General features: G+C 38.8%; 1 protein-coding gene across 2 annotated transcripts in view; it reads left to right on the forward strand.

Moving 5' to 3' along the window:
- rtf2 (replication termination factor 2) overlaps positions 1 to 13,466 on the forward strand; it is a 215,866-nt gene that overhangs the window by 41,118 nt on the left and 161,282 nt on the right. For both annotated transcript variants that reach the window (XM_028811849.2, XM_028811850.2), the window contains exon 6: positions 11,784 to 11,862. In XM_028811849.2, the coding sequence (XP_028667682.1) occupies positions 11,784 to 11,862 (79 nt within the window). The remainder of the gene's footprint in view (positions 1 to 11,783; positions 11,863 to 13,466) is intronic.

Raw genomic sequence — 13,466 nt, forward strand, 5'->3', positions numbered from 1 at the left:
TAGCTGTCGCAAACAACGTCTAGCCTGTTGCAATTTTGCAGCAGCTTTTCAAGGTAAGGGATGAAAACATTACTTGCGTACATATCAAACGTGTTAACAGTGTTAATGGGCAAGAAGTGGATGATGGTAGCTCCATCCAGAACTTGGCAGTCATATAAAACAGGTGCCTCACGCTGATCAGGCTGTTCAAGGCACAGCAGCAGATCAAGACTTGGTACCTGGCAAGTGAAACTTACTGAAGTCTGAGAAGGAAGGATGGAATGACTGCATTTCGTGTGCAAAAAACTCTTCCAAGTCACCTTCACGGTTTTGCATAACAATATAAAGCTGCCCAAACAGTGCAACATTGTTCTTCAGTTCTTTGATTTTCTTGCCCTGCTTTGGAGTAGAGGGTGTTTAGGGTTACTGAAGAGTGCCAGCAAATTTCTTTTTATAGGATCATTAACACTAGAATTACCAGAGCCTACGAAAAAACTCGTAGATCCGGCCCACCTTAAATCGCTTCTTAAAACCTTTCTCGCCTCTCCGCCAGCGTCTTTTGTCATCTAAATGTACTGATAAAGACAAGCTGCCAGCAGCCGGCTATTCCATCCCCCCAACGACTTAGAACGTAAACAAGCTTTTCCCAGCTAATGCCTTGATTGATTATCTTGGAGTGAAGTGGAGTTTTAGAGTAGAAATAATAAGATTGTTATTTGGAACACACGCATTTCATATGTGTTGCATTTCTACAGTAATCTGTGTAAACACATTGTTAAAACAGAAACGGTTTACAATATTCTAGTAGCAAATGACAAAATGTAGGCATAAACTATATAATGTATGAAGCTTGAAGTCCAAATATCAAAGAAACACTTTCACAAAAGGTACAAAAAAAGCCACCGCCAAAAAAAACCCGTCTTAGTGTGAGACATTAACTATGACTTAACTATCACAGCTTCTGTGGCGTAACAGTCGCTGACTGGGAATCAGAAGGTCATGAGTTCGATCCTGCACAACTCCCATTTGAGAAGTGTTCATATTTTCACTATTTTAGAATAAAATGATACATTTGATTTCAGTCTGTAACAGCTGGTGTAATTTATGATATTTGTAAAGGTTAGCTTTATTTTTTTTAAATTCACTTTTCATTGTCTCAGTCGCGTTCAGAATCCATCCCTATCGCCCCACACCTGACACTGCTGTTTTTACATAAAGACGCGCTATAGTTCTGCAGTGTATCACGATACATATGACCGCGTGTTTTTTTCCCCCAGTATTGCCAGTCCCCACGTGCTGCTGTATGCTGTTTCTTTTGTACTCCAGGACATGCAGAGGAAAGCATAGTAAAGAGCAGTAACTTCAGCGCTATATGCAATCATCAGACACTCCCCATCTGATGCTGTTTTCACATACAGACGCGCTAAAGCTCTGCAGTGTACTTGTGACTGCATTGTCGTACCAATGCTTACGAACTGAAGTGTCTGCGTGCACTTTTCGTGGCATTATACGTGTATTTTTTGAGCATGCCCATGTAGCTCAAACACAGGAACATGTTTTGTTATACTTTTACATCAACATAAGTGCACTTTTATTCAAGACTATAACCGAAGAAAAAAGAAAGCAAGTTACAGTAGGTGGAATGCTAAGAACTGCTGATTTCCATTCTGTGCTATATAACTGTTAACATTTGAATCTGATGATTGCATATAGCGCTGTCTGATTTAGTGTGCGCAAGAACATGCAGGTGGCCAGTTGCTGAGTGCTACAACGCACATTTTAAAAAAAGAAAGAGACAAACATATGTGACGTTTTGAAGAAATCATTTTATTACGCGAATAGTACCAATCAGAAAACATCGTCGAAGTAATGCAATATTATTTGAAAACGAACAGCGTCAGGTTGGGTGTGAAGTTATACTGGCGCTGTTTGAGTCAGATCAGAAGCTGAATAAGCTGAAAAAGTTCCTGTTCTGACTCTAAGTAAAAAAGCATGAAGTAATCAACAGAAATAACCGTGATTGACATTTTAAAGTTAACGATTTACAGTGCATACCAATTTATAAATTCAATGTCCGTTTGAGGAAAAAAAAAACACTTTCTTCAAAGCTGGGAATCGAACTCGCGTCTCTGTGGCACAGTAAGGCTGTGGTGCTCCAAGTCAGCAAACCGTCCTTATAACTTATTTTTTTCAAGATCCATAACACACAGATAGACAGAGCACTGCGTAATACAGAGACAGACAGGCAGAGATATACAAACAAAAAGGAAAGGCACATGTACTGAAAGAAAAAAAAATCAACATGCGCGTTGTTTCTGCAGCACTGAATAAGCTCACCTGCTCTAACATCACCCCTCCCCCCGATCTGACTCTCTAAGTAACAGCGCAGGTACAGACACAAATCAAGTGCATGTGTGTACTGTATAATATTAACAAAAAGAGCAGCTTACTACTGAAAACGGCAAATACAGGAGTGAGTGGGGATCGAACCAGGACTCTTGATTACACTTGGTTTGCGTCTGTACTTGCGCTGTTACTTAGAGAGCCAGATCGGGGGAGGGGTGATGTTAGAGCGGGTGAGCTTATTCAGTGCTGCAGAAACAACACGCATGTTGATTTTTTTTTCTTTCAGTACATGTGCCTTTCCTTTTTGTTTGTATATCTCTGCCTGTCTGTCTCTGTATTACGCAGTGCTCTGTCTGTCTGTGTGTTATGGATCTTGAAAAAAAATAATTTATAAGGACAGTTGTTCATGTTAATTGCAGTCTCAATTGTTAAAAAAAATATTTTAAAAGGAGCATCCCACATGAAAATATAACGATCTCATTAACTGACAGTGCATACCAATTTACAAATTTTATGTCCGTTTGAGGTTAAAAAGAAAAAAAAGAAGTAACACTTTATCCCCAGCGGGGAATTGAACTCATGTTTGTGAGGCAGAGAAAAGCTACTCGGTGTGAGAGGCAAATCTTAGTGCGCTACGCCACGGAAACTGTTATATGGTGTGTGAAGCTTTTGTGAAAGTGTTTATTTGATCTTAGGAACTCGGGCTTTACACATTCTATAGTTTATGCCTACATTTTATAACATTTATTACAAAAATATGAAAAAGTTTCTGTTTTAGCAATGTGTTTACACAGATTACTGTAGAAACTGATCACGCATGAAATGCATGTATTCCAAATAGCGATCTATTATTTCTATTCTAAAACTCTAGCAGTTCAGTCACTCCCAGATAATCAAACAAGGCATGAGCTGGGAAAACTTAGTGAACGTTCTGCGACGGTGGGGGATGGAATAGCCGGCTGTTCGCTGCTCCTCTTAATCGGCACATTTAGAAGACAAAAGAGAGGTGAGAACAGTTTTAAGGTGGTCCGTATCTACGAGTTTTTTCGTAGACTCTGGTAATTCTAGTGTTAATTGAGTGAGTTTGCTCATCAAGAACCCGCTTAACAAAGTCTTTGTATTGTCTCTTACCTATGTCCTCCAGGCAGCAAAGTGAGTCAGTCACCAGGGGCCTCATGTATAAACGGTGCGTACACACAGAAATGTTGCGTAAGAACGTTTCCACGCTCAAATCACGATGTATAAAACCTACACTTGGCGTAAAGCCACGCACTTTTCCACGGTACCTCATACCCTGTCGTACACAAGTTCTCCGCTCGGTTTTGCAGACAGGCGGGACCCAGCATCAAAGCAGTGCTACTGTTCCTGTGTGGTTACCCTTTCTTAGATCCACATCCACGATGGCGGCTTTATCAAATACACTGAAGTTAACCTTATATCGTTCATAAATTTAATGCATCTGATTGTAATTAACCTGTAGCAATATAATGGTCCACAGAATGGTCAAGCTATTCTAAATACCATAACTGCTTTAGCGTTGTTACTCTCATTGCACCTTCTTCTTCTGTCAGCTGCTCCCATTAGGGGTTGCCACAGCAGATCTTTTTCCATATTACTCGCACTGCACCACTCGGGACAGCATGCACGTGCACGTACATTTATTTCCATGCTGAGTGGGATTTATGTACCGGAAGAACGCGGAAGTTGGCGAACGCACAGATTCCTGCATCTGGATTTTTCTGTGCGTAAGCACATTTTGGCTTTTGTGCTTACGTCATGTTATAGTGTGAATTCTACACACGGCGTTATGCATGAGGCCCAGTTGACCTGTACAGATACGGCTATCAACCAAGAATGGATTGCCCATCTGTCTCATAGTTTCACAGAGGCTTGTCACCTGTGTGTGGAAAGTCTTCTGAACTGAGAAACCCTGTTCATGGTGTAGCAAGTTCTTACTGTTGTCAGAATCATCATCATGGAGGTATTCCTCAAATTCCTTCTGCAGTCTCGCAAGTTCTGGTCCTGGGGGATCTTCCACCATTGGCTGTGTAGAGGAATGGTAGGCTGCCCATGCAATGGCATCCCCACTGGTCAATTCCTTATCTAAAAGTGACAATGTGTTCTGAATCCAAACAACTGCCCAGTTTTCTTATCTTGTACTCTGGAACAGCAACAGAAGTGTTCTTCAAGTCAACTGCAGGCACTATGGCATAGCTATCAGGAAGAAACTTGTCCTTGTTTCTTGTCCCTTGAACAGTACTGGGCAATCTTTCTGTGCCAGGTTGCATCTTCGTTGGCAACTGGAACAAACTGATTTCAGTCCCATGGAATGAACTAGTCGTTGTAGTCTAAATTGTCAATAGCACTAATAGTAAAAAGCTCTTGCCTGAGACAACCAGGAGCCACCACACCATCTTCTGAATATTGCTCACACGCTGAAGTGGCAATATAGTCTTCAATTTGGATAACTCACTCATAAGAAATGCTGATGCCTATCTCATATAACTGCTGGATTAGTGGCTTGCTTCTGGTTAATGCGTGCAGGTTAATGCCAATGTAGACAGGAAGAGGCGGCTCACATTCCAAAGTATGTCTTGTCTTCATGCCAGTAGTAGACGTTCGCTTCTTGTTATTGGATACAATACTCTGGCCAATGGTGAGACATGCCTGTGAGTCGCGTCTATTCTAATCCTTGAGGTTCAGACCATTCAGTATCGTTGACACAAGATACTTCACGCTAGACGGCAATGACGCCTCTTGACATTCTGCTGTGAAGCTACCAGTGAAGGTGAAACTATTGTGACGGAAGATGTCATGTCTGATTATTTTAGCAGCCTTTGCCAAAATGACAGCATCTTCGTCAAAATCACGTTGCTTCACGGCCTCCCTCAACATTTTTCTCATTCCCTCCTTGAAAACAATAATTGTATTTCTACCATCAAACTCATCTTGTGCATCTGGGAAGCGCTTTAGCAATTGCTCCTTCAGCCTTGTCTTATTCACTGGTTTTTGTATGCCCAGATCTTCAAGATGAGTCATGTAGAGAGACTGAATTTCAGACAACTTGAAAAATAATATACCAGATTCCACTGGTTTTTTCAATGTAGGTTTTTAGTTCTACAAAAGCTCTAGATTCGTTCATTTTTTGATGTGTTTTCACATTTCTGGTATGCCTTCCTTGCAAGGCTGCGATACCGGTTTCTCAACCCAACTAAGCATGGTAAGTGGTATTTAGCCTCCATTGCCATTAAATCTCCTCCTCCAACTATCCTAATCTGGAGCTTGGTGTCATTGAGTTCATTAATCATGGTCTGGATATTCTTGTCAGCATCAAATGTTGACATTTCATGCAGAACACCTTCCTTTTCGTCTTTCTCACAAGCTTGGCGCTTGATAGATGTTTTCTCTTCAGCGTTTTCTGTAGTGCATATGCTCCTTTTCTGTGCCTTTTCAAGCTTAGATCTGTTAAACTTTAGATAGCAAGACTTGTGCCATGAAGCAGAATGTGCAGCTAGACTGTCACATGTCTCATCTGGTTTGACATGTACTTCAACAGGCAGAGCATCTATAGCCCTGAACTGGTCAACATTGGCCAAAAAAGAGTGATATGCATCTGTTTTGTCGCCACTTGTTCCAGGTGTGTGCAGTGGACACTTCAAAGGTTCATCAGTGACTTTCTGACAAATAATGCATCAATCCCAGTTCACCTCCATCTCCATCTTAAATTACTCAAACCTGCAATTAAGCACAGACATTAGTACCAATAAATCAAATACAATAGTAATTTAAACAGTTTTGAAAAATTCAAAATTCTAAATGCAGTAATGTTTTAAACTACCATCTACCACAATATATTTAATTTGGTTGTTATTTTGATCACATGCTGAGTTATTGACATTCCCATCAGGGTTATGTTAGGCCGATCTAAAACAATTAATTCATTTTGTGTTTTATACCGTTTATTGTACAATCCCATCAGGGCTCCTAGGCTAAAATAACTATTGAACTTAAGGAAGAACTGTGCCAAATTTGATGCTTTTATCCTCCCTGTAACTGTACCCTTGAATCCGGTCACTAAGCCATCACACTAATTATATTATATTCTGGTGGTTCTTAAACCTTTTGAGATGAGACACCACCCTTGAAATTTCTGTGCATATAACAACTGTCCATTCTAGTTTATAGGACATCTGCTGATTTCTTAGTCATCCTTCAGTACATTTTGTATATTACATCAACCTTTCTTCTGGTACATTCTTTACTTACTTGACCATCTCAATATTTTTCCTAAACCAAATCTTATATTTCAGTGTACATTTTGTTGTTCACTTGACCTTTATTTGGTTTCCCATATTTATTAACCCTTTATGCTATTTCTTTTAAGATGAATGCTATGTTACTCCAAAATTATTCTTCCACACTTGGTATCATTGGCAAACTTAACCATTTTTTTTATATATTATATCATATCTATCTATCATATAAAAAAATTTTGGGTTGAGACGTGATCATCTCGGGGAGACATTTTGAAGTCCCGCGAGACTACTTGCACGTCACACCCTACTTACAATTTCTCAGAGACACTTTAACGTCCCGGGAGACAAGGAAGTGAGACAAAAGGACAGCTGCTGTACAGGCTTTTAAATGATCATTGCGCAGCATGACACGCAGAGCACACAGCTCGGTAGCAGCAGCTGATTCGTCCGCATCTCCTTAGCATTTGAAGTGGCGAGTGTGAAGCACGCCCCTGGAGAGAGGGGAGAATATTTCAAAGGGGGTGATTCTTTTCTATACCCATTGTATGTGTGTGTGTGTGTATATATGTGTGTATATATATATATGTATATATGTATGTGTGTGAAATATTCTTTTTTTTTTTTTTTTTTTTCTTTACAGCCTTAAATGAAAACGCACAAACCATTTTTTTCCAGCTTTACTTCCTCAATGCAATCTATAACATCTGAGCAAGATATCACAGCTGCAGTTCAGATGAATTTTAAAAAATAAAAAACAACAAATACTGAGATTAATAAAGGATCACCCCCCCTCCTAAACAATATTTGTAAACTCAATCAGGTGTAAGTAACCTCCATTTCCATTGCAGACCATGGTTACTGGCTTCCACCTGTGATCAACTGTAATCGGTGTGCTTAGTGAAGCATAAAAACAGCTGTTCCTGGAGCATTCCCTTGCTTGGCAGTTCAACTGACTATGGGTGGCAAGCCACTTTCAAAAGATCTCAGGCATAGAGTTGTGGACAGACATAAGGCAGGAGATGGATACAAAAAAAATATCAAAGGCTTTATCAATCTCAAGGAGCACAATAAAGTCCATAATAAAGAAGTGGCAAGTGTTTGGTACTACTAGGACCCTCCCTGAATCCGGCCGTCCCTCCAAACTGGATGGAAGAGCAAGGAGGAAACTGGTAAGAGAGGCTACCAAGAGGCTAATGGTCACTTTGAAGGAGTTACAGGATTTTGTGGCAAAATGTGGTCATTGTGTGCATGTGACAACGATTTCACAAGTGCTCCACAATAGTGGCTTGTTCGGGAGGGTCACAAGGAAAAGCCATGTCTCAAGGCCACATTAAGGCTCGTTTGAGCTTTGCCAGAATGCACCTTTAAGATTCTGATGCCAAGAGGAAAAAGGTCTTATGGTCACATGATACCAAAATTGAACTATTTGACCTCAATACCAAACGGTACACCGGGCGGAAATCCAATGTAGCTCACCATCCATAACACACCATACCTACAGTACAGCATGGAGGTGGAAGCATCCTGTTGTGGGGGTGTTTATCTGCCGCAGGGCCTGGGGCACTTGCTAGGGTAAAAGGAAAAATGGATAGGACAAAATACAGTGAAATTCTTGTGAAAAACCAGCTACCCTCTGCCAGAAAGTTTTAAGATGGGCAGAATGTTCACCTTTCAACATGATAACGACCCGAAGCACACAGCAAAATTGACCACACAGTGGCTGAAGGAGAAAAAAAGTGAATGTCCTCGTGTGGCCCAGTCAGAGCCCAGACCTAAATCCCATTGTAAATCTGTGGAAAGATTTGAAGATAGCAGTCCACCAACACTCATCATCCAATTTGACCGAACTTGAACAGTTCTGTAAAGAGTTGGCGAATATTGCTCAATCTAGATGTGCAAAGCTGATAGAGAAGTATCCCAACAGACTCCAGGCTATCATTAAAGCAAAAGGGGGTTCAACAAATTATTGACAAGGGGGGAGTGGGGGGTGATCCGTTACTAATCTCAGTATGTCTTGTTTTTGATTTTTAATAATTCTTCTGAACTGTAGCTGTGATATCTTTCACTTGTATGTTATAGGTGGCATTGAGTAAGTAAAGCTGGGAAGAAATATTTTTTGTGTGCGTTTTCATTTAAGGCTCTAAAGCAAAAATGGGAATATTTTTAAGGGGGTGATTCTTTTCAATACCCAATGTATATAGCCAAAAGTATTGGAAATTCAGGTGTTCCAATCAGATCAGATTTCCATAGGGCACGCTGGGAGTTTGGGTTTCGTACAGCCCTGTTGGGTTCTGTGGCGGCCACCAGGGAGAGCTGCAGAGTCCTACATTGGGCTTACGCCACACCTGGGAATGATTCCAGGTTTGATTAACAATCCACCTGGAACATTTCCAGGACCAGCTTAAACAAAACCGCCTCGCTTCACTCAGGGAGCCAGAGTTGGGAGGAAGAGGGACAAAGCTTGCCAGTGGAGGCAGAAAAGTGTGTGTGTGTGTGTGTGTGTGAGTGAGTGTGTGCGTGTGTGTGTGTGTGTGTGTGTGTGCACCAAGGTTATTATAGTTAACTAAAACTAAAATCAAAACTGAAACTATTATTAAAAAAACATTTTTGTAAACTGAAATAAAATAATTAACAAAACCGAAATGAAAAACTAAAACTAAACGAAACTATTAAAGTAGCTGGAAAGACTAACTGAAATAAAATAATAATTTACTAAAATATTTTTAGTTTTCGTTTTTGAATGAATATTCTTGCCGTTAGTCTTTAACCCTTGTAAGTTTTAACTCTAAAACAGAAAGTCATCCACCACGAACCTCCCGCACATATTCATCCAGTGAACGGTGGCTGGTGACAGAGGGCAGCTGTTCACACAGCATTTGCGGTGACAGAGCAAGCTGAGTGCCGGTGCGTAAAGCGTGTGAAACAGAAAGCGATATGCATGCCGCCTTTCTTTGTGCTTGTTGTATATCAAGATGTAATTCAAACAGCTGAAATCAGAATGTACTGGTCAACAAAATGTTTACCGTATGGACAGAAAAATCACGAGTGAGTAACATTTCAGTTTATTTCTCAGGTGTGTGCTTTTTGTTGACAGTAATTCACCTGCCTCTTCGCAAAGAAGAAATCGTTTTTACTTTCTCATACACGAAGTATAGAGAAAGTATAGTAATCATGAAAAAATTTGACCTCGATATTTTGATGAATCTCGACTTTATAGACTAACCAGTGTCCAACAATACTATTTTTTGGAATTGTGTGTGTACGCACGTGCGTGTGTGTGTTTGTGTGTGTGTAAACACGATAACTCAAAAATGCAACTAGATAGATGGATGAAATTCGGCATGTGGTTGTTACACCATAGATCTGTATTAACTTTTGGGCCAAATCCATCACCCGGAAGTGGTACTTTACCTGAACACATACTCGATTTTTTTTTTTTAATACAGCTGCAGAGTCCGATTTATTTAATTTTACTTTTATAATAATTGTTCAATATATTATTAATTTGATTTGTTGTTTATGGTTCATTAATGTACATAATATAAAAATATAATCATTGTCTTGTGGTTTACTCCTCAAATATCCATCCCCATATCTGAGTATACAAGAAAGTCTCGAGGAGACCACTCCCGGTTGTTGAAAATAAAACGGCACTGATCGAGACTGACTAGGTCATCTTACAAGATCAGCATATTGTTGCTGATCAATCACTTTTGCTTTAAAAACATCGTTTAACAACAAAGCGATACAAACAAAGGTAGAGAGTCTGACAAGTGATGAAAAACTAAACATACTAATGGGTTTTTGTATTTATTCCATATTTATTAATTTATCTTTTTTAGTTCATATTCACAACTCAAAATACCTCATATTGTGAAAGTAATCCATTAGCAGAATTATATTTTAAAATATTCGTCTCCCTTTTTTCAATGTTTTTCTCTCCCTCTCTCAAAATAGATAGTTGAAATCATAATATTCTTTTTGTTCTTAACATCAGCCTTATCATACATATTGCATACCAGGGATTTTTCCTGCCTTGCATCCAAACCTGCTGTGGTAGACTCCAGGTTTCCTGTGATCCTGCTGTGGATAAACAGGTTTAGATAATGTATATGTTGTTCTTAATCTCAGACGCTGTCTCTGTTGTTTTATGCCTATCCGTACTCCTATTACCTGCTCTTGCTCTGCTCATTATGGGTTTACTGTCCTTTATGGTGGTCTATTCAAGACTCACAGCCCCTAACCTTTACACTACATGCTTGTTGTTCTTTGTTTCCCTTAATACAGCTAGGTGGGGTCTGCACACTCATTCAAGTCTAAGAGCCCTGTTCTTCCGAAGCCCCTGTGATTTTCATGAGGAAATATTTTAAAAATTATAAAATTGTGTAAAATTGTTCATATTCAGTGTCTAGTTTTGATTATGCTTGCTTTTATCAGACAAAAACAAAATCAGATAGTAAACCATGCTTGTTTTTATCAAACAAAAGCAAGACCAGATAATAAACTATGTGGTGTAGTAAGCTTCCACTAACATTAAACTCATATCCAAATCTGTTAAGTATACAGTTCTGTCTGATTGTGACACAAAACTAACTCTGTAGGCGCTCCATGTCATAATTACTAAAACTAAAACTGAAACTAATATATATAAAAATAAAATAGAAATGTCTTTGTGAAATAAAAACTAACCTAAAACTAAAAATACACGATGAAGGAAAACTAAAACTAAACTGAATTTCCAAGTAAGGTCAGAAAACATATAGAAATAAAAACTAATATAAAAAGGCAAAACTATAATAACCTTGGTGTGCACTGTAAACTGTGTTGGTGCATTTTACTGTGCTGCTGTGGAGAGCAAGGGAAACATGCTCTCCACTTGTAAATAAACTTGTGCTGTGCTTAAACTTGTCTCTACATGTCTGTGTTGGGATTTCCACAATATATGGCTCAGTTTTTCAAGACTTGTTTGAAAGGATAGACATCATAATCACAAAAACAGACCACGTTTTACATTTGCCAAAATATTTTGCAATCTTCACAACCATTTGTGCAGAGCCATTCACAGTTTGTTTTTTTGAAAAGAAAACAAAAATGCTTCAAATAATTAATTGGAATTAATTTTGTCTGTTTTGCCCATACTTATTGATACGTGGCTCGTTTCCTTCATTTTTTTTTTTGTTTTTTTTTTCCCTTTTTCCACAGATTTTGTTTCCTGCAGACCTGTGGTTGTGTTTTTTCAGAGAGGGCTTTGAGAGAAGTCAAAACTGAAATCTGTCACAAGGTATGCCTATGTGTGTGTTTCTCAGGTTGTTTTATCAACAGTCACAACTTGTTTTGTTACATTGTTTTTCTAAAGCTCTTCAATTATACTTTTACTTTTTTATATTTAGTTAGTAATATTTAAATGTGTAGATGTTAAACAATAATGAAACAGTATATGTTGTCTTTATTATCATTTTAACTTCTTTAGTTTTTTCAAAAGAAAAGTGATTTTCTTTTATGCTTATTAATGCTGTGTAGGTAGTTTAATTTACAGAAAATTATTAATTCAAAAAACATCCCTCGGGGCTTAATAAAGTGTTTGAAATTAAACACCCACCCATGGGTTTTGCTGATGTTGTTTTTCAATGGCTATGTTTCTATGGACAGTTAAAGTAGTTTATATGTTGGGGTTAAGGGTTATGTCTTGGTCAAGAATCATGTTGTACATGGAGAAGCAATTCATATTCTTCCTGGTAGCATATATGAAAATCAAAGAAAATAGTAAAACTCATTACAAATACATTTTCATATTATCATCCTTCTACTTTTTTAAGGACATATTTTCTCTGTCTTTCTAAGACATTATCTCCAAATAAACCAATCAAATTTCTGTCTAATTGAGAACCATAAGTAATGTGCTGTTTTTTTTTTGATGAATTGTTCGTTGAACATGTGACACTTAACAAATATTACAAACAAAATAACCTCCTAAGTTCCTCTTACTACTGCTCCTACAATTCATTCTCTTAATCTCCTTCTCAAACACAAATCCTTTCACAGGGTGTGTGGGTGTATTTTAACTTACTGGATAAATAAACTAACATTAGCCAAATACAGGCACTTAATAGTAACTCATGGGGCTTTAAAGTCATTTCTGTGAGATACAATTGTATTGTGAGGTTATCACAAAGCAAAAATATACTTGATTATGATATCTGGCCTCTGTCCAGTAAAAGTGTAACTATTTTGTAGTATTTCATATTTAAAACTTCCAATCTTGATATGACTTCTGTGGCTAGTGATATTGATTAACCATTTTTATGCAATGCAATACAATACAATTTATTTTTGCATAGCCCAAAATCACACAAGAAGTGCCGCAATGGGCTTTAACAGGCCCTGCCTCTCGACAGCCCCCCAGCCTTGACTCTCTAAGAAGACAAGGAAAAACTCCCAAAAAACCCTTTTAGAGAAAAAATGGAAGAAACCTTGGGAAAGGCAGTTCAAAAAGAGACCCCCTTTCCAGGTAGGTTGGGCGTGCAGTGGGTGTCAAAAAGAAAGGGGTCAATACAATACACAGAACAGACCAAATCCTCAATACAGTATAAACATAAAAATTTTACAAGTACGGACCAGAATTTAACAGTAGATGATATCACATAATATGATTTGGATTTGTTCAGGGTCCTGGAGACCTCAGCCATCAAGCTGCCTGCCCCGTTTGGCCATTCCACAGCTGAAACAGCGCTGGGCCAGCCAGCCCGATTAAAGGACCCCTCTACCCAACGATTCCTGTGATTCTCCATCAGGGATGATTTTACCTTAGGCAGGCAAAACAACTTGGCAGGTGGGCCGTGGCACCAAGTGCCACATTTGAGTACCGTGAGGAGATAATAGGTGAGG

The sequence above is a fragment of the Erpetoichthys calabaricus genome, chromosome 10, assembly GCF_900747795.2.
Source record: "Erpetoichthys calabaricus chromosome 10, fErpCal1.3, whole genome shotgun sequence".
NCBI lineage: Eukaryota > Metazoa > Chordata > Cladistia > Polypteriformes > Polypteridae > Erpetoichthys > Erpetoichthys calabaricus.